This window comes from Artemia sp. Qi Xiang Cuo, chromosome 11 (genome assembly GCF_049724085.1).
Source record: "Artemia sp. Qi Xiang Cuo chromosome 11, ASM4972408v1, whole genome shotgun sequence".
In the NCBI taxonomy this organism is placed as follows: Eukaryota; Metazoa; Arthropoda; class Branchiopoda; order Anostraca; family Artemiidae; genus Artemia; species Artemia sp. Qi Xiang Cuo.
Window position 1 is genome coordinate 48,786,388 of NC_142804.1, and position 22,411 is coordinate 48,808,798.

The 22,411-nt window shown below is 34.6% G+C and overlaps 1 protein-coding gene across 1 annotated transcript in view; it reads right to left on the reverse strand.

The window, feature by feature from the left end:
- Nucleotides 1-22,411, reverse strand: part of LOC148947080 (protein KRI1 homolog) — a 434,670-nt gene that overhangs the window by 94,669 nt on the left and 317,590 nt on the right. The window contains exons 8-9 of the mRNA XM_089096506.1: nt 18,947-19,136; nt 13,375-13,533 (exon numbers count right to left, since the gene is read on the reverse strand). Of these exons, the coding sequence (XP_088952632.1) occupies nt 13,375-13,533; nt 18,947-19,136 (349 nt within the window). The remainder of the gene's footprint in view (nt 1-13,374; nt 13,534-18,946; nt 19,137-22,411) is intronic.

Here is a 22,411-nt window from a genome sequence, read left to right on the forward strand (position 1 = left end):
CAGAAGAGCAAAAAGTATATCTAGGCAAAAGATTCCTGCACAATCTCTTCGGTAAAATCCTTTTTTTCATTGGTTTCGGCTTTGGTCTTTCATTCAGTGTTTGTTTGGATCTTGTGCAGTGAACTCTAAAAGTTACACTCTTGTTTTTTTTTTTTTTTTTTTTTTTTTTTTTTTTTTTTTTTTTAGCACTGAGGATGACTTGGCGGAGGTCATTGTCAAAATATTTGCTGGTTTTTCGTCGTCATATTTTACCACTGACTGAAAAAATCCTCGTTTTCTCACCCTTTTTTGGTTTTATTTATCATTTATTATTTCCTTTCCTCTCTTAGCTTCATACGTCATGTGTAGCCAGTTTGGTCTTAGAAAGTATTCTGTTGAAAACTGCAAGTTTACCCTTGAACATATCCCCAGCAAATGTAAGAGTATGTTTTTTTCTAATAATTGGCAGTAGGAATCAATGGCTCATCTGAACCAATGGTTGATGAGAAATAAGTGCCAAAAGTGATGAAAAGCACCCAGCACCTTACAAAATTTGCCGATTTTTTTTCTCTTTTTTACAAATTAATATTATGAGTAGACGAGAGAGGATGATCTTTTAAGGTATTTCTTTCTGTCCCATCAATCCATAGCATCCTAATGCAACCATTTTTGAAATTGCTGCAAAATCTTGCCCAAAACATAAATAGTAAACCAAAATATAGATTCTTATAGGAATTCAAAATAACACCAAGACTCTGTGAACCTGTGAAATCTATGCCCTTTGACCCTAAGTCGTGGACTATCAAAATAGAGTTAATTCGAAAAAATAACTTAAACCTCGAGTGCACTTTTTAAGCAACAAAGAGATTCCGCCACAGAAAAGTACCGAATTTTACTGACTTGGAAAATAATTGCATGCAAGTAATGAGAACTAAACACAAGGGGAAAGAGAGATGGAGACACCAAACTTTTTGCCACGCATAATATTGAGGAATACTCATGTAAGGAGGTAAAAGAGCCAATTGTTGTTTTTCTAAATTCCACAATTCTTAGATATTGTATTTTTTGGTTGTTCAAAGCGATAACATCAAATAGTAAAAAAGTTCTCAGTGATTTGTATAATCCAGCCCCGCCCCCGGGATAGTGGCATTTCTAGAGTAAAAAAAAATAAATAAAAATAAAAATAAAAGTATTGAAATGCTTGAGCATTAAACGTATGTCCTTCCTGTACTATCCCTTATACAGATTTTGATACCAAATATCGTCAAATTGTTAGACTCTCCTGCTCCATATTCAAATGTTCCTGAAAAGATCTCGCCAAATTCTCATCATGCAAAATTCAGTTATGAACGTCATAACTTCTCGAAAGATAGTTATCTAAAATTTCAGCTATAAACAAACTCGAGACTCTATTAGTCCTAGTTAAGAAAATCGCCGAAGGAGAAACTCCTGTATTCAAGAAATATATTAGACGCAGGAAAAAACCTTGGGCTTTTTCATAGCTGCAAGTAAGGAGCGGCTACTGACAGCTCAACTGCAACTATTAGAGAATTGACGTTTATTGAGAGTTGCCGTTTTCTCAAAATTTTTACACCTATTCTTTACACTCAATTTGACAGCGTCTTTGTTTTAGTCATAATGCTCTTTTTTGTAAGCTACTTGTTTAGCTCGGCTTTCACATCTTTCTTTGTCTCTAAGTTTCTTCCTTCAATCTTGTGACATCGTCCCAGCTGCTATCTACTTTCTTGTTGATTTAGAGACAGTTTCTTTCTTCTTGAGACTATTAAACTCTTCTAATTATTAAAGAAAGCGTCAAACAAATAAACCTAGTTTATATGTAAAATGGGGGGTTTAAAAAAAATTGCAATAATAATCAGGTCAACAAAAATAAAAATTTAATAATAAAAATTAATATTTTTATTTTTAACCTGCATAATTATTTTTATGCAGCCAACAAATACAAAAAAAGAAATAGAATTAATTCGTTAAATTAATATTGGCTATACTTTAAAATAATTAATTTATGTCAAGAAAATTAAACATTTCTTGCATTTTTTTTTCTATCTAATAGTTCAGTTCATAATCTTGTGACACGATTCAGTCACATATACAGAATTAAACTTATTATAAATCAAATTTATTTATTGAAAAGAAATAAACAAAACGCACCTGTCTCTTCAGGACGTGCTGCAATTATTCGTGAAACAGAAAAACGGGTCTAAGACTCCCTATACTAGCCCTACATGCACTTAATATGCCCATCAAATAAAGCCTGAGAAGATTCGCCTGCTTTTCAACAATGGGGGGGGGTTCACCCCCCCCCCCTAAAAAAAGGGGGAGAAGCTTAATGAAAGTCGCACCATCATATTCAGCGTATCAGTAATCTTACTTTATAGGTTTCAAGCTCCTATCTACAAAAATTTGGAGTGTTGTTTTTTTTCCAGAAGAAAGAGCCCGTGGTCTTTCTTCTCGAAAAAAAAATGTCAAAATTCCACATTTTTGCAGATCAGAGCTTCAAACCTCTACAGGAGATTCCTCTGATACGCAAAATATGATGATGCGATTTTTATTAAGATTCAGTGACCTTTTTGGGGGAGGAGGGTCTCTTTATCGAAAATCAGGCAAATCTTCTCAGGCGTACAACTTAATGGACCTAATAAGTGCCTGTAAGGCTAGCAAGGGAGGGAGGCAAATGTTTCAGGTATAATTGCAATATTTTCTGAAGAGAATGTTGTATTTTGTGGGCTACTTTAAAATAAATAAACTCGATTTATAGTACATTCAAATTCGAAGTTCTTTTTGGGACACCCTGTAGGTTGTCAACAGATGTGAACACATATATTTTTTTGAACTCGTTCAATATGTAACAACGTCTCAAACCGCAAAAACTTTCTCATACCAGTTTGATCCTGGGGTGAAGGTGGGATTAATGTGTAAGTACCAAACATATGGCTACAGACATATTCATTTAACTGGCCGACTGGATTCCCCGTCAAAATAGGAAGAAGATCAAAGAAAAGAAGAATACACATAGCCCCTCCTATGATGTTGTGCACTTGTGAAGCTGAGTAAATATACCCAATTTTAAAGACACATAAAAGTACATTTTCTTGATTTTATTCTAGTTTTCTCGTTGGTTTTATATCTTATTTTCGCTTTGTTTATTAATGTTAGGCACATAAGTAAGGGGGGGGGTAGGGCTTAAGGCTCAAGTTTTAACGAAACTCGAAAGTTATCAATGCTCCTCCAATTTCCTATTTTTCATATAGTTTGCTTTTTTTTTGTAATCCAGCACCATTCTCCCAATCTAAATAAACTCTTGTGTACATACTTGATAGGCAGTGTAAGCTTTTTCGACATTTCCCGTATGTTTTCGTTCATTTTCCTGCAATGGGGACCGACCATGAACACTGGTTCCAGATATCTACCCTTTCTTTTGCTAAAAATGTAAGCCTCTAATATTTTTCTTGTTTTCAAGAATGACAAATCAAGCCTTGAAATTATTTAAGAAGGAAATAAAGATCTCTGTGGCCGGATTAGCGTTGCCAACTGCCGACATATCAAAAGAGTGCAAATCAAGGCCCAAAAAGAGGGAATTCTGCTCAAAAAGAGTACAAGTCGAAAAAGTTTTAAAAACTTTTGCCATCATCATTTCGTGAAAGAGTGTCAAAATGAGTGGTTTTAGCTAAAAATCGGCAATAAGAGTGCAATTCCCGTCCGTCGAGAAAAAGAGTGCAGTTAGGTAAATAGAGGACAAAAATTACGATATGTGGACGTTGACAACCCTGAGTTGGATGGGCTCAGGACATATAGAATAGACAAATTTTAACCTCTAAATGTATGAGCAAATACTATACTCCTACCTAACGCTATTGAGTACAAAATCTAATAGATAGAAGGACCCCCTGACGCGATCCCTAATCCCCTCTTCAAAATGTGTGCACCTGAACTTGCTGATCTTCTTGTTTAGAAATACTTTACAGCACCATCGTTCACGAGACTGTGGAAAGTTCCAAACGTTGTCCCTGTCCCAAAGGCAGATGTCACATTTAACCCAACATTTAACTCCCTCCCCAAAAGGGGAGAAACTGAGTTTATCCCTCCTCTGAAATGTATTTCTTGAATTTTCACCTGTATTTCAATAAAACCTTTAATTTATTAGTGAAATCCAGATGACAAATTTACTATTTTCTTTACTTTTATTTAAGTAGTTCCCAAAATTCTTTCGGTACTCGTTAATTAAACGAAACACACTCAAGAATTACGCTTAGGCTAGATTTTAGAAAACCAGTTTCATAGCAACAAAGACAAGGAGCGGGTGCTAGAATGCATTGGACTTGTATTATTTGGGCCATATATTTAGGGGTGGGGTTAGGTTAGGGGGCGCTGTCCAAATACTTTACCCTCTCCACCCTAATGTGCAAATATATAGCCCAAATTATATTTCTATATAAACTAAAGGTTATATGAAGGTTAGATTTTATTGGGCTGACTAAATCAAAGGAGTATTTCGAACATTCACCAATTTCGGACATTCACGGTAACAAATAAATACAATAAATTGGCCTTTTAGCTGTTTATTCAATTTTTTTTGGGTTGATAAAGACTTCCAGACGTGAAGATGATTTATTTTGGTCTTAATTTTTTCACTGTCTTAACTGAACTATTATCATTAGTTTTATTTACAATAACAAAAATTTCCTTGTGTTTCGCTAACAATGCCCTTCTTAACCCTCGGAAAACTACCCTTTTCCCTAGTCAATATTCAACCCTTCGACCTCGCCTCCCGCGTTCTGCTTCAACAAAAATCCCCCTCCTTACCCAATAAAAGTTTCCACTGAAAGATATAAAAAAAACTTTCATCCCTTACATAGTTGACATATTCATTCAGTGAATCTCCTCCCCCCCCCACCTAATCACTTTTACCATATAATTTTAATGTCCATTTTGCAAATTTCAAGGTTTCTATTTTGTGGTCGCATAGCTAAATTGTTTTTGTTTTAATTCTTTTATTCCCTTTTTAATTTCACGAGTTTTCTTCGTTTTGAAATTTTGCCGATTCGGCATTGGCCTCTTAATTTAAGAGTTTTAATTGTTTTTGACATTTTTACTTATTTGACCTTGACAATTTTATAGTTTTTTTCGTTGTTGTTTGTTTTTGGTTCTTTTTGTTTATTGAGGCTAAAGTGCGAATTCGGCCCATTTGGGCTTGTGATAGCCGTGTTTCAGTAATATATCTTTTCTTATCTTAATAACTCTTTATTTTATAAAGATTAGAATACATGAAAATTTAAATTTATTCAATTCATTAATCTATGGAACTTCAATAATCATCTATTAAAAAAAAGAGAAGAAAACCACGTGAATAAAAATTTCCTGGACAATTTTTTCTAAAAAGATTTTCTTTTTAGTTAAAGATCTATTACAATATGTACTTGGTTTCTTTTCCTGTTTTGGTAAAAAGGAGACAGGAGAAATTTTTTTTATCAAGGTTCTGATAAAAGACACTAGAATATTGCAGACACCAAATAGCGTTATTTTGAGCAATCTGTGGGCTTATTTTCTTTGTAAGCAGAATACAGGTAGGGTAGTATAAAGCCAGTGACGTACATTCTACCCGCTGAAAATCTAAATAATCTCAGGTTTCTCAATATCATTTTATCAATATTTTGCGTCTTGTAACAGTACTTCTTTGACTCTGACTAACTCGCGCCAAAAAAATGGATTTTCACTTAGAGCATTTTGTTCTTTCTTTTCCTTTCTTCATTTTAGATCTATTTTTATTCATCACCAGCGTTGCCAATGCCTTTAAATAACTGTACCAGCTTTTCGACTAAAATTTTACCACAAGAGGTTAATTTGTACAATATGTACAGCAGGTTAAAAATTTGCCTTAACAAGAAGAAAATCTTCGATAAACTAAAATTTGAACAGATATCCATGTTAAAAAGGAGCAAATAAAAACTAAATATGTAGGAAACTTCTTATTGTACCCAAAAAACCCAAATGTACCCCATTGGGCCAGGACCTCTAAAAGGTAACAAAAATGGTACAATTATACCGCGTTGGCAACGCTGCTCATCACTCTTGTTTTACCTTTTTGTAAAAAACATGTCCAATCAGCTACCAAGTAACAACACCCACAGATTGTAAGACATAATACAGTTTTTTTTTTGGAAATCTTTGCAATACCCTTATTTTTTTTTTTTAATTCCCACCTCCTCTCCTCTCAGTGACTTTCAAATTATCTTTAACAATATCTCATAATTTATTTAATGTCACCTACTCTTTTCTTAAAAAAAAAACTTCTTGAAAAAAAATCCATATATTAAATTTATATTAAATTGAGCATTCCAAAATATATCAGGTTATAAAAATAGAGGCATACTACATTTCAAATTTCATATACCTTTTAGGTTCATCCGATATCTCAGGCTGCCCTTCCCCCTTTGGGCACCCCTTCCATCGTGACCTTAAATTACACTCTTCAAAGCCTTTTTCATCAACCTCTATTTCCCCCCATCTATAAATTACTTTTACCCCCATCCACTAAAATAAAAAAATAAAAAAAAAAAGAAAAAAAAAAAAAAAAAAGAGAGAGAGATAGAAATGAAAAACTCTACCTTTACAAAAAAAAATACTAATAGATAGAATTTCTCATTCTCGCTTCACTTCATTTCCTTTAGCTTTAGTACTCATCTTACCTTTCCCCTTTGGCTGCTCAATTCTCTTTAAACTTTATCTTTATCCTACTTTTAAAACTTCTCAAATCTCTTTAAAACTTTACCTTTATCCTACTTTTAATACTTATTTCTTTGTCATTCTTTTATTCCTTTTTTAAATAACAACAATTCAATTTCTAATTAAAATTTCTTACAAAAACTTTTTTTTCTCTCTTTCTTTTCCTTTTCCCCCCTTTCTTCTCTTTTTTCCCTTCCTTCTCTTTTTTCCTCTTTTTTCTTTCTTTCTCCTCCCCTTTTCTTTTTTTACTCTCTTATATAAAACTTCAAATTTACAATTAATTTTTGAATTTAATTATATTTAATAGAATAACCAACTGAAATCTTAACTTTTTCATTACCTCTGTTGGGTTAGTATCTTTCATTTTCGCTTTCCAAACATAATAGCTGAAATGTGTGAAAATGTATGTCAAATCTTCGTGTTTTTTCGTTTGATTGGTTTCCATGCATAATTTTAATTCTACAATCTTTTCTGCGTTGACCAGTTCCTCATTTTCTTGTATTTCACTACTTAACAGTTGTTTCAATTCTTCTAATTCTGTTTTTACTCTTGTGCACTGAAAAATTAAATGTTCAAGTGTTTCAATTTGATTTCCACACCTTCCGCACATTCCAGTCGACTTGGTGGGGTCTATCCTATGTTTTCTTTCTTCAGTTGGCAGTATTTTGTGAACTTGGAAAAACGCATGCTCTTTAACCTTCGGTGGTAAGAAACTAGAGTGTATCAGGTCGAAAATTTTTTTGCAGTTTTTCATCGTCAAGATCACTCGTCTCTCAAGTTTTCGCTGGAGGTAGGTTTTCCTGCGAAATGAACCATTGTTTCATATCCGTTTTGCTGGTTTTTTTGCTATCAGGGTCTGCGATCCTTTTTTCCAGTAAATCTTTAACAGTTCCGAAATGTTTTTTTTACCGAATTTAGACAGTCACTCCTTTCATTTCTTACCCATGCGTTATACCAATTTTTCATAGGGTTTGTTTCTTCAAAATGGATTTCTTTGATTATTGTTTTCATGTAAAGTTCTTTTATCTTGGCTTCTGTGTTAATTATTTGTAGTCCTCCTTGGCTTTTCAGTAGAAACATATATGTAAGTTTAAGCTTTGGAGGGGGTTTTCCGTACCAGACGAACTGATATATCATTGATTTTATTTTCTTCTGGATGCCTTTTGTGGGGTTTAATACTGAAGTGAAATACTATATCAATGGACAACAGTAAGTATTAACGTATTGAGCTTTTTGAAATATTGTGAAGGCTCTTCCATAGCTGTAAGTAAGTGCCGATTGAAACTTTTGCAATGCTTTAGTCCAGTTTACTTTTTCAGTCTCTTTCCATTTTTTTCTCCATTGAATACCTAAAACCTTTATTTCATCTTTCCTTTCTATCCCGCCAATAAACTGAGGTTCTTCTTCGCTTAAACACAGGACTTCGCATTTTTCTTTGTTTAATTCTAGTTTGAACAAATCGCAATACTTAGTTATACAATGCAGAGCACGTAAATAATCCATGTCTGTTTCCGTGAAAGTCGTGAGGTCGTCGACAAATCCTTCTCGCTTTTGTTGGGTCCCTCCTATCTCTATTCCATGTATCTCTTGCTTCAAATATCGCAACTAAGGGTCAATATATATTTCGAACAATAAAGAGCTTAATGGGCATCCCTGTCTCACTCCTGTCTCTGCTTCAAAGCTATCGCTTTCCATATTACCTATTACAATGATCTGTTGTATTTTCTCCAAGGTCTTTTTTATCCATTCGATAAACTCTTTACAGAAACCGTATGCCACTAGTATAATAAGTAGGATTGTTCTTCTTATTTTGTCAAATGCTTTTCGAATGTCAAAGCTTGTTATTCTGTATTTCCCTTTTTTCTTCTTTTTTTCTATCACGTGTATTACGTTTCGCATGGCTCTTAGAACATGAGCTGTTTTCCGTCCATCTAATCCTCCTTTTTGTTGCTTACTTAGCACCTTAGCAAGTACCTTTTTTAGCCGGTTTGCAAGAACTTTGGTGAGAATCCGATAGTCGCAGTTTGTTAAATTTACAGGTCTCCAGTTCTTCAGTTCTTCAAGATTTCCTGACTTTGGTAGGAGCTTCATTATTCCAATACAGCTAATTTTTTCTTCGGGGCTATTTAGCATCTCGTTGAACATTTCAGACAGAATCGGGGCTATTTCATTTGCATGATGCTTATAAAATTCGTAAGGTATACCGTCTCTGCCCGGTGATTTGTTATTTCCCGTTTCCGATAATGCTTTTTTTTATTTCTTCTGCAGTTATTTCGCTTATTAGCATTTCATTCTGTTCATCAGTTACTTTTGTTATAGTGATTTCCTCAATAAATTCTCGTACCTTCTTTTGCTCGTCTTCGGTTTCTTCTTTTTCTTTCTTGAAGACATTTTGGTAATAATCTCTTGCTTCGTTTAATATATCATTTTCGTTTTCAAGGACTTCCCCTTCTTGATCTATTATTCTTCTCATTTGTTGTTGGCTTATTTTTTTCTTCTCGCGGCATATGAGAGTTGTTGTTAACTGTTCGTTTTGAATATGTTCATCTATTTTAGTTCTTATTTTTATAGCTTCTGACCACTTATGCTCAACCTCTCTTATCTCTGCTAGAGCCTCAAAATATTCCTTGTTTGAGTTTTTCCCTGCATTTATCTCTTCTTTTAGCTGGTAAACTACTTTATATAGAAAGCTGACGTGTTTCTCTTCAAACCTTGCTGTATCCCGAGAGATTTGTTGGGCCATTTTTGTAATCGCTGGCTTAGCTACCTTTTCCCAATGTTTCGGAAGGCTTCTTTTCTCGACAGTTTTCAGTACCTCTAATATCTTTTCTGTTGCGTTTGTAAAATCTTTGTTTCTCAGTACTTCAGTATTCATCTTCCATGACAAATTTTTGAAAGAAGATTTTTTTCTCTCGTTGTTTTTTAATGTGGCAATCACAGCTTGATGGTCGGAAAACGGTGCAATTTTGTTCTCGATTTTCTCTATTTGTGGAAGGATCTCACTTGACGTGTATATGCGGTCGAGTCTAGCTCCTCCTCCGTACGCCGTCCAGCCTATCCTAGTGAAACTCCTTGTATTCACTTTTTCTTTCCAAACGTCTAGAAAGCCTGCATCACGCACGAATTGTTTCAGTGACGAGCAAATATTGTCACTTTGTGCTATAGCATCTTGCTTGTCTGTTATGCAGTTAAAATCTCCAAGGAAAACTGTGTTTTCAATACCTTTCGGTATATATGGGGCTATTTTTTCTTCAAAGAATACTTCTCGTGCTTTTTTGTTTTGCGACCCAGATGGAGCATATATGTTGACAAATTTGCACCCACCTATCTCACACCTGATAATTCTCCCGTCTGTATCAGTTCGAACTTCTTTTACCTGGAGGTTTTCTTTATATACTATCGCCACGCTTCCTCCATCCTCATTGCAATTCGTAAAATACTTATATTCAGGTTCTAAACCTTTTAATTCGCTTGTGTCGTTCTCTTGTATAAATGCTAAGTCTATTCTTTCTTTTAGTAGATACCCTTTTAGCATTACTTGTCTACTTTTTTGCTTTATTCCATTTACGTTCAAAGTTGCGAATTTTTTGGAAACTCTTGCTGACTTATCACCACGTCTTCTGCATTTTCTCTAGTTCTTGCTTTCTTGATTTCTTATCCTTCTACTGACGAGAAAGATGTCTCAGCGTAATTGATTAGTTCCAAAACCTGGCTTGCCGAAGGGCTGTTGCTGCTCTGTACGATTTCTTCCAAACTATCTATAATACCTTCGATGCTTTCAAGTCGGCTCGAAAGTTCAGCTTGACCTGTCTGTGACTCTGTTCTTTGCGATCTTTTGTTCCTTTTCATACCCCTAGTGAGTACTCCCGGCAGTGAGCTACTCCTGCTGCGAGCCTCTTCGAACTCTTCATCTTCGCTATCAGTCTCTTGTCCTTTTTTCTCCAGTTTCTTTTTTCTTTCTATCTCGTCCTTGTATTCACGGGCCGTTTTCCGCTTTTCCAATCTTGCGAGTTCCTGTTTAATTTTATCCTTTTCGCGATCTATTTTTTATTTATGATTCTTAAGCGCATTTGTCTTTTCCTGTCCATTTTCTTTTTCATTGGGTCTCAGGCTGGTTTTGTTTGCAGGTTGTTTTTCCGGCCGCACGTTGCTTTGGCTACTAACGGCATTAGGGCCACTTGGTTCGGATCTTATATTTCTTTGCGACCTCTGTGAGGAAAAAGGACACTGAGCTGCTAAATGTCCTGTTTCATCACATATAATGCAAGTTTTGATTTGGCCATCGTACCATATCCACATTCTCATTCCATTTACGAAAATGAAAGAAGGGATCTTCTTATCTATTCTCATGCTTGCTATTGCTCTTGTTTCGAGATATCCGTCACCAGAGTAATACTCACGTTTGCTTGAGAAAACCCTACCATACCTTTCCAATGTCTCTTGGACATCTAACAACTTCATTTCTAGCGGTATTGTTTCTATTTTCACAAAAGTGGGTTTTGTTTCGCAACTTTCGACGTATACAAATCTTTCATCGAATGATAACATTCCGTCTTCAGTTTTAGAGAAGAACTTTTGGAGCTCGTTGCTAGTGGTGAACTTCACATACATATTTTTTCTATATCGCAGCCCTGATCCGTCTATACCTATCAGATTCTCTTTTTCGACCCCATAATGTTTCAGCCACCTGTGTACTTCTACCTCCAAAGGTACATCTCCATTCCGGAAAGCCACAAAGCTGAGAAACGCAGTGTTTGTTCGTACATACCTTGCTGGTACCCCTCCTGGTTGTTGCGTCATTCTTTTTTTTTTTTTTTCTTTGGAAATCTTTGCAATACCCTTATAAATGCAATCTTTATTTAAATCTAACACTGGTCACTCACCCTTCTTTTTCTCCGAATCAGCTTTGGAGTAACAACTGCCCACAAACAGAAATACACACACAAAAAATTTATATCTTTATTCTTAATTTCAGATAGAAATCATTGACAAGGTGGAATTTTCCCGGATACAAATTGAAAGATATTGGCAATTCTAGAAGATGTTCAGTGAAGCGTCTAAGGGATATTGAATATCCCTTGGGGGAATACCTGTTGATAAGCTTGGAAATAGAATGACAAATCATTCAGCCAAGATATTTGTCAAGGATTGCTAGATACTATATAGATAATTTCGGAGACCACACTGCCTTTCCATGAAGATAAATAAAAGTTCAAATAGGGATAAAAATCCTTTTAATAGACAGTGTTTCAAAAACAGTGATAAAAATTCACAAAAATTACCAGATATTTCGGTCACATATGCAGTGACATTTATCAGTAGTTTTATACTGATGACGGTCACTGCATATGTGACCGAAATATCTGGTAATTTTTGTGAATTTTTATCACTGTTTGTGAAACACTGTCTATTAAAAGGATTTTATCCCTATTTGAGCTTTTATCTTCTGGCATAGTGACAATTTTCTTAAAAACGAGTTTTATCTGCTCCGAAAAATCACCCACTGAAATAGGAAAGATTGAAAATGATTTTGTCATCTCTGCTTCTGGCATAGCACCAATTTTATTTAAAAATAAGGTTTATGTAAAACTTAGACTATGCAGACAAATAGTAAGTCACAATCTTTATGTCTCCTACTGTTACAGAAAGAAATACAAATTTATATTTTCTATAACGAAATATAAGAAAACGCAATTTCGTTTTCTCTTTGCTTTTCCGTAAATTTGATTAAGACCACTATAATGTGGCAGCGCTGATCCAGTATTACTGATTTAAGGTATTAAAGTCGACTCTACTGTTAGATAAAGCTTTGTTTTCTATTATAAGGACAGTTTAAGTAATTAATAGTGCAGTCATGAATAACATTTTAGAACGAAAAATACAATATTTGAAATAGCATTTTTACAAATGAACTTTAGGATTTTACAATACAATCAAGATACTTGAAAAGAATGACTAGATACAATATCTTGAATATAAACCAGTGGCGGACCCTACGCCCTAGCGTAGACCAAAGTAGTGTAATTTACTTAATTAACTCAAGTTTGCGTTAATTAAACTTGCTCCTAACGCAAGTTTATCGGATCAACATATTCTGCCCCCCCCCCCCTAAAAAGAAACCTGGATCTACCCCTGATATAAATCACTGGTTTGGATATCAATAAAAATAAGTGATTCGAAGATTCTAGTTCAACTCTGTCTCACAACTTTAGTTTTTAAAACAATAAAAAACTTTAGCGTAAAGAGCGAGGTGTTGAGGATGGGACAGCCCCTTTTATGTACGGAATGATTTCTGTTCGTTTTAAGTTTTAATGTCACTCCTTACTTTCAGTTAAAACACTTGCTTTTTATTTAATTAAAGAAAAGATGGATAATTTGACAATTACACAATTTGGAAAATATTGAAATTTGGCGTCAAAACTTAGTATTTATGCCACTGAAAATATTCTGAAGCCAATTTAGCCATTAAATTTCTCTGAATATGTCTGGATGACATATTCCGGATGATATTTTTCGGTACATTTTCGACAGCTTTTATTTCGGTATTATGTTATATCTTTGGCTGACATTTCTTTTTAAATTTCTTGCTTAGTTTCCCGGACTTAGTAGAATAGTTCGCTACTGCTAAAGAGTCACATTGGCCAAATAGCTTACCTTCATCGATTTCTGGGTCAAATTCAAAGTTTGGCTTTATTTCTTCGCCGTTTTCTCCATAAAAATCATCATCAAAAAGTTGTCGCATTCGTTGATCATGCTTTTCTGGGTCAAAGTCTTCTTCAATGTCATCATCATGAAATCCTACATTTTCATTTCCTGAAAAAAAAACTAAATATAATGCAGCTAGCAAAATAGGGGTCTCTCAGAAGACAAAATAGAATAAGTCAACTTAGCATATTTTTCTGACAATAAAGCTTCTAAGCACTTAGTTCATTTGGTCAAGTCAGCAGCTCGCAAATGAGTCATCTTACAACCGTTATAGAAAGAAGTACAAATTAACTGACTTTATTTATACAAATTAATTAACTTAACTGACTTTATTTTGTTTTCTTTTTGCTCTTTAAAGGTCTAAGCTTGACTTTACTGTAGGATAAACCAATAATTTCAACTATAAAGACATATTGAGTAGTCAATTCCACTGACTTGAAAATTTAATTTTTAATTTTTATAATATGGCCAGTTTTATAACATTCTTTTTAAAATCAAAAAAAATATTAGTCTTTTAATTCTGATTTCAAAAATCGCAAATATTTTGGTTTCTAATTTTTCCTTGTACTTCCATCAGGATATTCCCTGATGACAAGGATCAATACCAAAAATGACAACAAAGTAGCGTATTTTAAAGCCCATTTAGCCAAGCAATAAAAAAATAAAAGTAATAATACAACAATAATAAACAAACAATAATACACTAATAATAAATAAACAATAATACACCAATAATAACACTATCAATAGCAATCAATAAATAATACATCAATAAAAGTAAAATGAAAAATTAATTTGTATATCAGGATAGATCTCAGAATAAAATTTAGCCAAGTAATAGCAAATTTAAAAAATAATAATAAAATAACAATTAATAAATAAATAATAAAGATAATAACGCATCATTAATGTATGAATGATATATAAATAATCAATATATGAATTGATATAATAAACTAATATATGAATAATAACAGATCATTAATATATGAATTTAAAACATTATACAATAATAGTAAAAACGAAAAATTAGTTTGTAAATCAGAACAGCTTTAGAGTAAAAAAAAGGAAAAAGATGAATGGTTCATCCTGTCTTATTCTTTTTGTGTTGTATATCTACTATCAAGATAACTCAGCTTTTTTTCTTCTTTAATTTTCTTCCACTTCACTCAGCATTGCTTCCTTTATTTACATCCTAAATTTATCCGACAAACCAGCTTTTGGCCGTTCCATCAACAATTTATGTATATTACCCTTTTTTGCATAAAAAATACAGGAAAGCAAAATAAAAAATAATTAAACATCATTTAGCTGTATATATCAGAAAGAAGAGAACCCAAATTCAATCATAAAACGACAAAAATTAACATATACACTGGGGAAAGATAAAAGGCGAGGAAAGAAACAATCAGGCCGGACTTAATTTTTTTCCACGAAAGACCCAATCAGGTTTAAAAAGGTGGAGAGCGGAGACTTAAAAACTTCCGTTATTTTTACTGGCTTAATATTTCTCACAAAAGAACCAATCAGGTTTGAAAAGGTGAAGTTATCTGTCTCTGCAGAAATGGCGCTTTATTTTCAGTTTAGAGTAGTCGATCAGCCTTAATTAACTGGGTCTAAGGCAGAGCTCTTTTTCTCTCCATAAATAAAAATAACATGATTACATTACCATTTCATCTAACCGTCACAAGCACTAAACTTCATTTTGTCGACAAGGAAAATCTGTCAGAACATCGACACGCCAGGACATTGATAGTCATAACATCGACACGTGAGGACATACACAGTCACAATCACTACGCGGCAGAACATTGACAGTCATAACATCAACACGTCAGTTCATCAACAGCCACAATCGCTACCCGTCAGAACGTCGACAGTCATAACATCGACACGTCGGTTCATCGACAATCACGGTCGCTACCCGGCAGAACGTCGACAGTCATAACATCGACAGTCACAATAGCCACCCGTCAGAACGTCGATAGTCATGACATCGGAACGTCAGTTCATCGACAGTCACAATGGCTACCCGGCAGAACGTCGACAGTCATAACACCGACACGTCAGTTCATCGACAGTCACAATAGCTACCCGTCAGAACGTCGATAGTCATAACATCGACAGTCACAATCGCTACCCGGCAGAACTTCGACAGTCATAACATCGACACGTCATAAAATATAAAAATTTTTTAGATTTTATGACGTATCGATGTTATGACTGTCGACGTTCTGACAGTTAGTGGTTCTGACGGATTTTCGTTATGTAAAAATATTTAGAAGTTTATATAATAGTAATAACTATATACTAGTTTAGAAACAAATTCCGGCTATATATTTGCACATCAAGGGAGTAAGGGTAAAGCATAGCATATATTAAATACGTAACCTAACCTAACCTAGGTACCTTTCCCCCTTAAACCCCAGAATAACTTAAGTTTTAAAATTTTAGATGTTATGAAAAATTTTTAGATGTTATGACGTGTCGATGTTATGACTGCCGACGTTCAAACGGGTAGCGATTGTGACTGTCGATGAACTGACGTGTTGATGTTATGACTGTTGACGTTCAGACAGGTAGCGATTGTGACTGTCCAGGTCCTGACGTGTCGATGTTATGACTGTTAACGTCCTGACGGATTTATTATCTATGTTGTGACGGATATTGTCGATGTCCTTACGGTAGTGGTCCTGACATGTCGATGTCCTGGCGCCTTCCCAAATGAATTATGCTACTAAATTTTGAATTTTCCCAAAAGATATGCTGTAACCATATCATATAACCTTTTATTCATCAAGTTTTGAAATGTCTGTTATATACCTTAAAGAGCCTGATTTTAAGATCCTTATTGTAAAATATAATCCACTCTACACTGAAGCAATAAAGAAAGCAAAAAATAAATCAAACCAAAAATGAATCCTAAGGTAATATTATACCCAAATTTTTCTTCAAAATTTTAGCCATTATTTCCAAATGCCTTTATTTCTTGAAGTTTATATCGTTTCCTTAGCAATCGGTTAAAGTGAAACTTCTTTACTTTTTGGGTTAAAATTAACAATTTTTTGAGAAATTTTTCATAGTTGTTATGTTTCCGCTTCATTATTTTAGATTTCTGCAGTAGAAAAAGACTGAAAGAGAAAGGGAGATAAGTCTTAGCAATATGATTATGATACTGGTATCCATGGTGATGACAGCTGTTAAGTATGGTTGTGAAACATAGGCGTTCCGAGAAGTTGGATAAGATATGGTACATACTTCCTACAATAATTGTCAAAGTATATTTTCAGCAACTTTTTAAAGCACAAATACAAAAAAAACTACAAATCCCTATTATTTGCCTTTAGTTTTAGCGATTTTCGTTTTTCTACACTAATGTCTTTCCTCTATTGGTTTATAGTCACTGTAGAATTGGTTTTTCTGACGATTTGCTTCTTTGGGTGGAGTATTGTCGCATGTTCTTTTTCTTAGATTCAAAAGTGAAAGCAATAGAAACAAAAAATCCTTGTTGTTAAGATATAAGCAGTCTGAAACAAGCGATCTCGCAAAAAAAAAAAAAAAAAGTTTAAACCCTAAACTATACAACCAAAATCTCTCCCCCTATGTTTGGTCTTAAGCCCCACCTCTCCCAACAACAAAAGCTAACTAAAACGTAGACTTTTTCAAGGTATTATTCGGCTTCATACATCCCCTCCCACCCCTGAACACTCCTCTTCTTGTCAACTACAAAAATGTTGTTTTCATATTTACGCGGTTATAATTTAGAGAATATTTAACATTATTTTCCAGTGACAATGTGACAAATGCAACAGCAACTCTAAACTTCACACGGATTTGTTTAGCTGTTGTCATTTTAAACTTAATTATAGTTGCTAAGTTTGCTAATATTGATTTTTCTGGGTTACCATGTAACTCAGCCCCATTCAAACCCCGTGCAATTCAACCCTGATCCTGATCTAATAGAACACAATACAACTCAACAGCATTCAATTCCACCCCATGCAACTCAACCGTTATTACCAGGTGAATAGGGGTTGAGTTAAATGAGTATAAGGTGAATGGGGTTGAGATGCATGACCTTGAGTTAAGTGGTTTGTGCTGAATGGGGTTTATCTAAATGGGACTAAATTAAATGAGAGTTGAGCTGATTGGGAGTTGAGATGCATCACTTTTGAGTTGAATGAGTTTAAGCTATAGTGTAATTACTTTTCTGCATTTTTATTGTTTTAAAAGCTAAAACTGCTTGTGATAGTCTTCTCCGCGTGCCTACATACATGGGTGAGACCTCTCTTTTTTTCTAAAAAAAGCAAAAAATATCCCTAGTCGCATCTATATTGGTTAACTATCTCGAAATTTCTAACTTTTGGGATTATCACTCTACATTTCCAAATTTTCCAGCTGCAAAATACCCAAGCAAGTTTCAGCTAGCTCTAACAGTTAGAATTATTTTCTGGAAGAGGATATCAGTTCAATTACAATATTTTACATTACAAACTATAAATCAACTTATCCTGTCAACAACTCAAATTCCCTCCTGATAGATGAGGTATCTAACCATTAGGCTAGGTTCACATAGGAGCGAAATTCACGCATTGCCGCAACTTGACTTCCAATTTTGACAATTTTAGTTGCTTTGTCATGTAATTTATGAAGATGAAACAATTCAACCTATATCGGACAACTGAGCAATTTTTCCAGCAATTGTTTTGACACAGCAGCAATGGCAATGGAAGACACAAATAGAAGTTCAACAAAATTATTCAAGAAAAAAGGGATACAAAATGCAGTTTTGATCCTGAAAGCTTGGGAGTAAAATATCATCCTCATCCCTTTAAACCACACTCTTTCGACTTCGAATATTTTTCCAGTAAATGTTGGGCGATTAGAAAATCCTGTGCGAACAAAACGGCAACTAAAATTACTCACTGATGCGATTTACGAACATTGTCTATCATAACAGTTTTTTTTTTCTGTGCGAACCAATGATTATAAAGATTGTATGAAAAAGAACACCAGACACGAAAAACCCATTATTTTTATTTGTTGTTGTTGGCAACATTGTTTTGGCATGTTATATTATCATTGATCATTGGGATTATGTTTTGATACTGTGCTCTTTTTTCCAGGTGAATATTTGTAGTGCAAGTTCGTAAATGAAATATAAATTGGATTTATAGCAGATTCAAATTCGGCGTTCTTTTTAAGACATACTTTATTAAAAAAAAACTTTTGCGTTGAAGATACGGTTTCATACCGCCGTTGAACAGCAAAAGCTCATCCGTCCTTTCGTAAAGACCTCCATACTTTCATTCTTATCTTTTCGTTGGGTTATTCATTTTAAAATTAGGAGGTTAGTATTGTCAAAACCTAAAAAAAACATCATGTTTACATGCCTTCGGGTTGTTGACGATTATTACTTGACAGGCTACACACTAGGTACGTTACTTGGCCTAAACTCACTAAGATAGTAGTCTAGCAAAAAGTATTCGGCATAAAAAACACTAGATAGTAAATCACTAACCAGTAATTTCGGCAAGTTTTTTCAGCTTCTCTTCTATTTCTCTTCTTTTAGCTGCTTTCAAAATTTTCAACTCTTCCTTTTTTCGTCGTTTTTCTTCCTTTTTCCTCTCAATCTTTTCTTGTCTCTTTTTCGGCCTAGAATCATCCTTACGTCGCAAGGAATTGGCAATTGTTCGAGGATAGCGTTTAATCTGAAAGAATTTTCAATACATAATATATTGTGCTAAGAATTAAATATTGTTTTCTAGGGCAAGATTAAGGCAATAATGTTTCTTCATTTTATATGAAAAATTTCGCTAATATTATATGTATATTTTTCAATAGTGATACAAATAATTGAGTAAATCTGTAGTAGTGTTGTAGTACTATGGTCCAAAAATTTTAAACTAAATACAGTGAAATCCAAAGTCTTTCTAGAAAACTTCTCAAACAAAAAAGAAAATAAAATAGAAGATATTCTTTTCAATACCTGTATGAAGATACCCATGGTACATTTTTACTGCCCATAAGTATTAATTTTCAATTTATTTTCCCTACAATTATGCACAACATAAAACGAATCTTACACCGAAACCTGTGAAGTCTTCCTAAAATATCATCGAAAAAAAAAAAGAAGAAAGAACACTGTGCACAAAACAGTTTTAAGAGCATATCTGCCAGCCGGTAAACAAATTTTTGAACTTCTCAAAATGGAAGGGAATGTAATACCTATTTATATGGAAAACATTATTTTAATGGAGCGACACAAAACGCGCCTGCAAAATAAAAAAAAAATCTCTTGTTTGAACCAGGCTTTATTGCCTATCTACCTACAAAGAAGTGGTGATAACCGTCAACTGTTAGGAGCTGGTATATTGGTGCACCTATCAGTCCTTACCCCTACAAGCAGGGTTGCCACCCATCTGTGTAGTTTACCAGAGACAATTATAACCATATATAGCATCTAGTTGTGATCGATTACAACTAAAGTAATATCATATTTATTATTTGGGAATTGACGGGGATTTTAAGAGTCTGTAGAGCAGAAAGAAGCCAGGCTAGTCTTTTTTAGCTAAAAGAAGAGAAATTTTGGTACGCAACGAATTAAGGAGAAGCAGTCTTTGAAGCATCTTTATTGCATCAAAATAAATGCAGAGAAAATAGCGATGGACATAATATCTGAACGATATATACTAAAAAAATCATTCAGCCAAAAAAAAGTAACATATGGTGAGTAGTAAGCTTGTATAAGATTTGAACCGTGCTTTCGAATCGTGCTTTTGAACCGTGCTTTTCAAGCCTACATTCACGCCTACATGGATATGTGTGCAGTTTAACCGGTATATTGGCTTGTCAGGGTCAGTCACCTATTACTATGAACGGTACTTGTCTTAGCAGACGGGTTTTCTGTAAAGCATTAATACATACAAAACGTCATTGCGTAATTTGTCTTACCTCTCGCCTGAGGCATGAATATACAGTGTAGTCTAACCGGTACATTGGCTTACTACGGGTCAGTCACCTATTACTATGAACGGTACATGCCTTAGCAGACGGGTTTCTGCAAAGTGTTATGGGCTTCCTTGAAAAAATACCAGTTTAAAAAAAAAAAAAATAAACACGTATCCATGATCTTTCTTCTGGGAAAAAAAATACAAATTCCAATCAAAACTGGTCAAACGTGTTAATAAGCTGGCTGTTAATAAAAGGAATTCGAATATTTTGTCTATGAAATAGAAGCTAACTCAATTTGCGAAAAGGTATTCCATTTGCACAACTCTGATCTGATTGTCGCCGACAATGAAATGTAATCACTGCTCAGCCTTTTGTAATTGCGAAAGGGTTACCAAATTGGTGATTAAGACGGGCTTTGTATAATTCTAGTCGGAAACTCAGAATTGATAGGAGGCAAGATAAAAAAAGGGGTAATTAGTGATTGGATAATTTTTTAACGTGAAATCTCTGAATAAAATATTTTTGGAGACATTATTTAAAAGGTATAGTTTATTTATTCTAAAGATAATGACGTATACCTTTCCAGAGCATGTACTTGACGATGGAGAAAAAGGGTTAAAGTGATTAGCAGTTACGAGCGAGGATTCCCCTCTGGTCTCTGAATTGCCTTATGTTCCTAGGTACCTTTTCAGAGGATGTACTTGACGATGGAGAAAAAAGGGTTAAAGTGATTACCAGTTACGAGCGAGGATTCCCCTCTGGTTTCTGAATTGCCTTATGTTCCTAGGTACCTTTCCAGAGCATGTACTTGACGATAGAGAAAAAGGGTTAAAGTGATTAGCAGTTAAGGTAACCCCAATGGCATTTGAACAGTGTTGTCAGTTTAAAATAGAGTCTAATGTTATAGTATACTAGAAAGTAGATACTAAGAGAGATGTAGATGGCAAGAAAAGAATTTTAATATTGGATAGCTCTACCTCTCCGACGTGTTCTGTATAAAACGCAAGAGGTGCTTGAACAGTGTTGTCAATTTAAAATAGTTTAACGTTATGCTATACGAAGAAGTTGATACTAAGAGGGATGTAGATGGCAAGAAAACTGTGTTTATCTCTTTGGGATGTTTATGTCTCTTTGGGCTGTTTGTGTTTCTTTGGGCTGTGTGTGTCTCTTTGGGCTGTGTGTCTCTTTGGGGTGTTTGTGTCATTTTGATCTGTTTATGTTTCTTTGGACTGTTTGAGTCTTTTTGGTCTGTGTTTGTCTCTTTGGGGCTGTTTGTGTCTCTTTGGGCTGTTTGTGTTTCTTTGGGCTATGTGTGTGTCTCTTTGGGCTGTTTGTGTCATTTTGATCTGTGTATCTTTATTTTGGATGTTTGTGTCTCTAAGGGACCGTCTGTGTCTCTTTGGGCTATGTGTGTCTCTTTGGGCTTTTTTTGTCTTTTTGTTCTGTGTTTCTTTTTTTTGGATGTTTGTGTCTCTTAGGGTCCGTGTGTGTCTCTTTGGGCTATGTGTGTCTCTTTGGGGCGTTTGAATCTTTTGGTCTGTATGTGTCTGTATGGGCGTTTTTTTTATCTTTAGGCTGTGTATTTGTCTATTTGGGCTTTGTGTGTATATTAGGGCTGTGTGTGTCTCTTTAGCCTGTGTGTGTGTCTCTTTGGGTTGTGTGTGTCTCTTCAGGCTGAGTGTCTCTTTGGACAATTTGAATCTTTTTGGTCTGTGTGTGTGTCTCTTTTGGCCGCTTGCGTCGTTTTGGGCTTTGTGTATATCTGTTGGATGTGTGCGTCTCATTGGGCCGTGTGCGTCTCTTTGAGATGTATGTGTCTCTTGGACTGTTTGAGTCATTTTGGTCTGTGTGTGTTTCTTTTGGCTGTTTGTGTCTCTTAGAGGCCATGTGTGTCTTTTTGGGCAATGTGTGTCTCTTTGGGGATGTTTGAATCTTTTTGGTATGTATGTGTTTGTATGGGTGTTGTTTTTGTCTTTTGGCCGAGTGGGTGTCTCTTTAGGCTGTGTGTCTCTTTGGCAGTTTGAATCTTTAT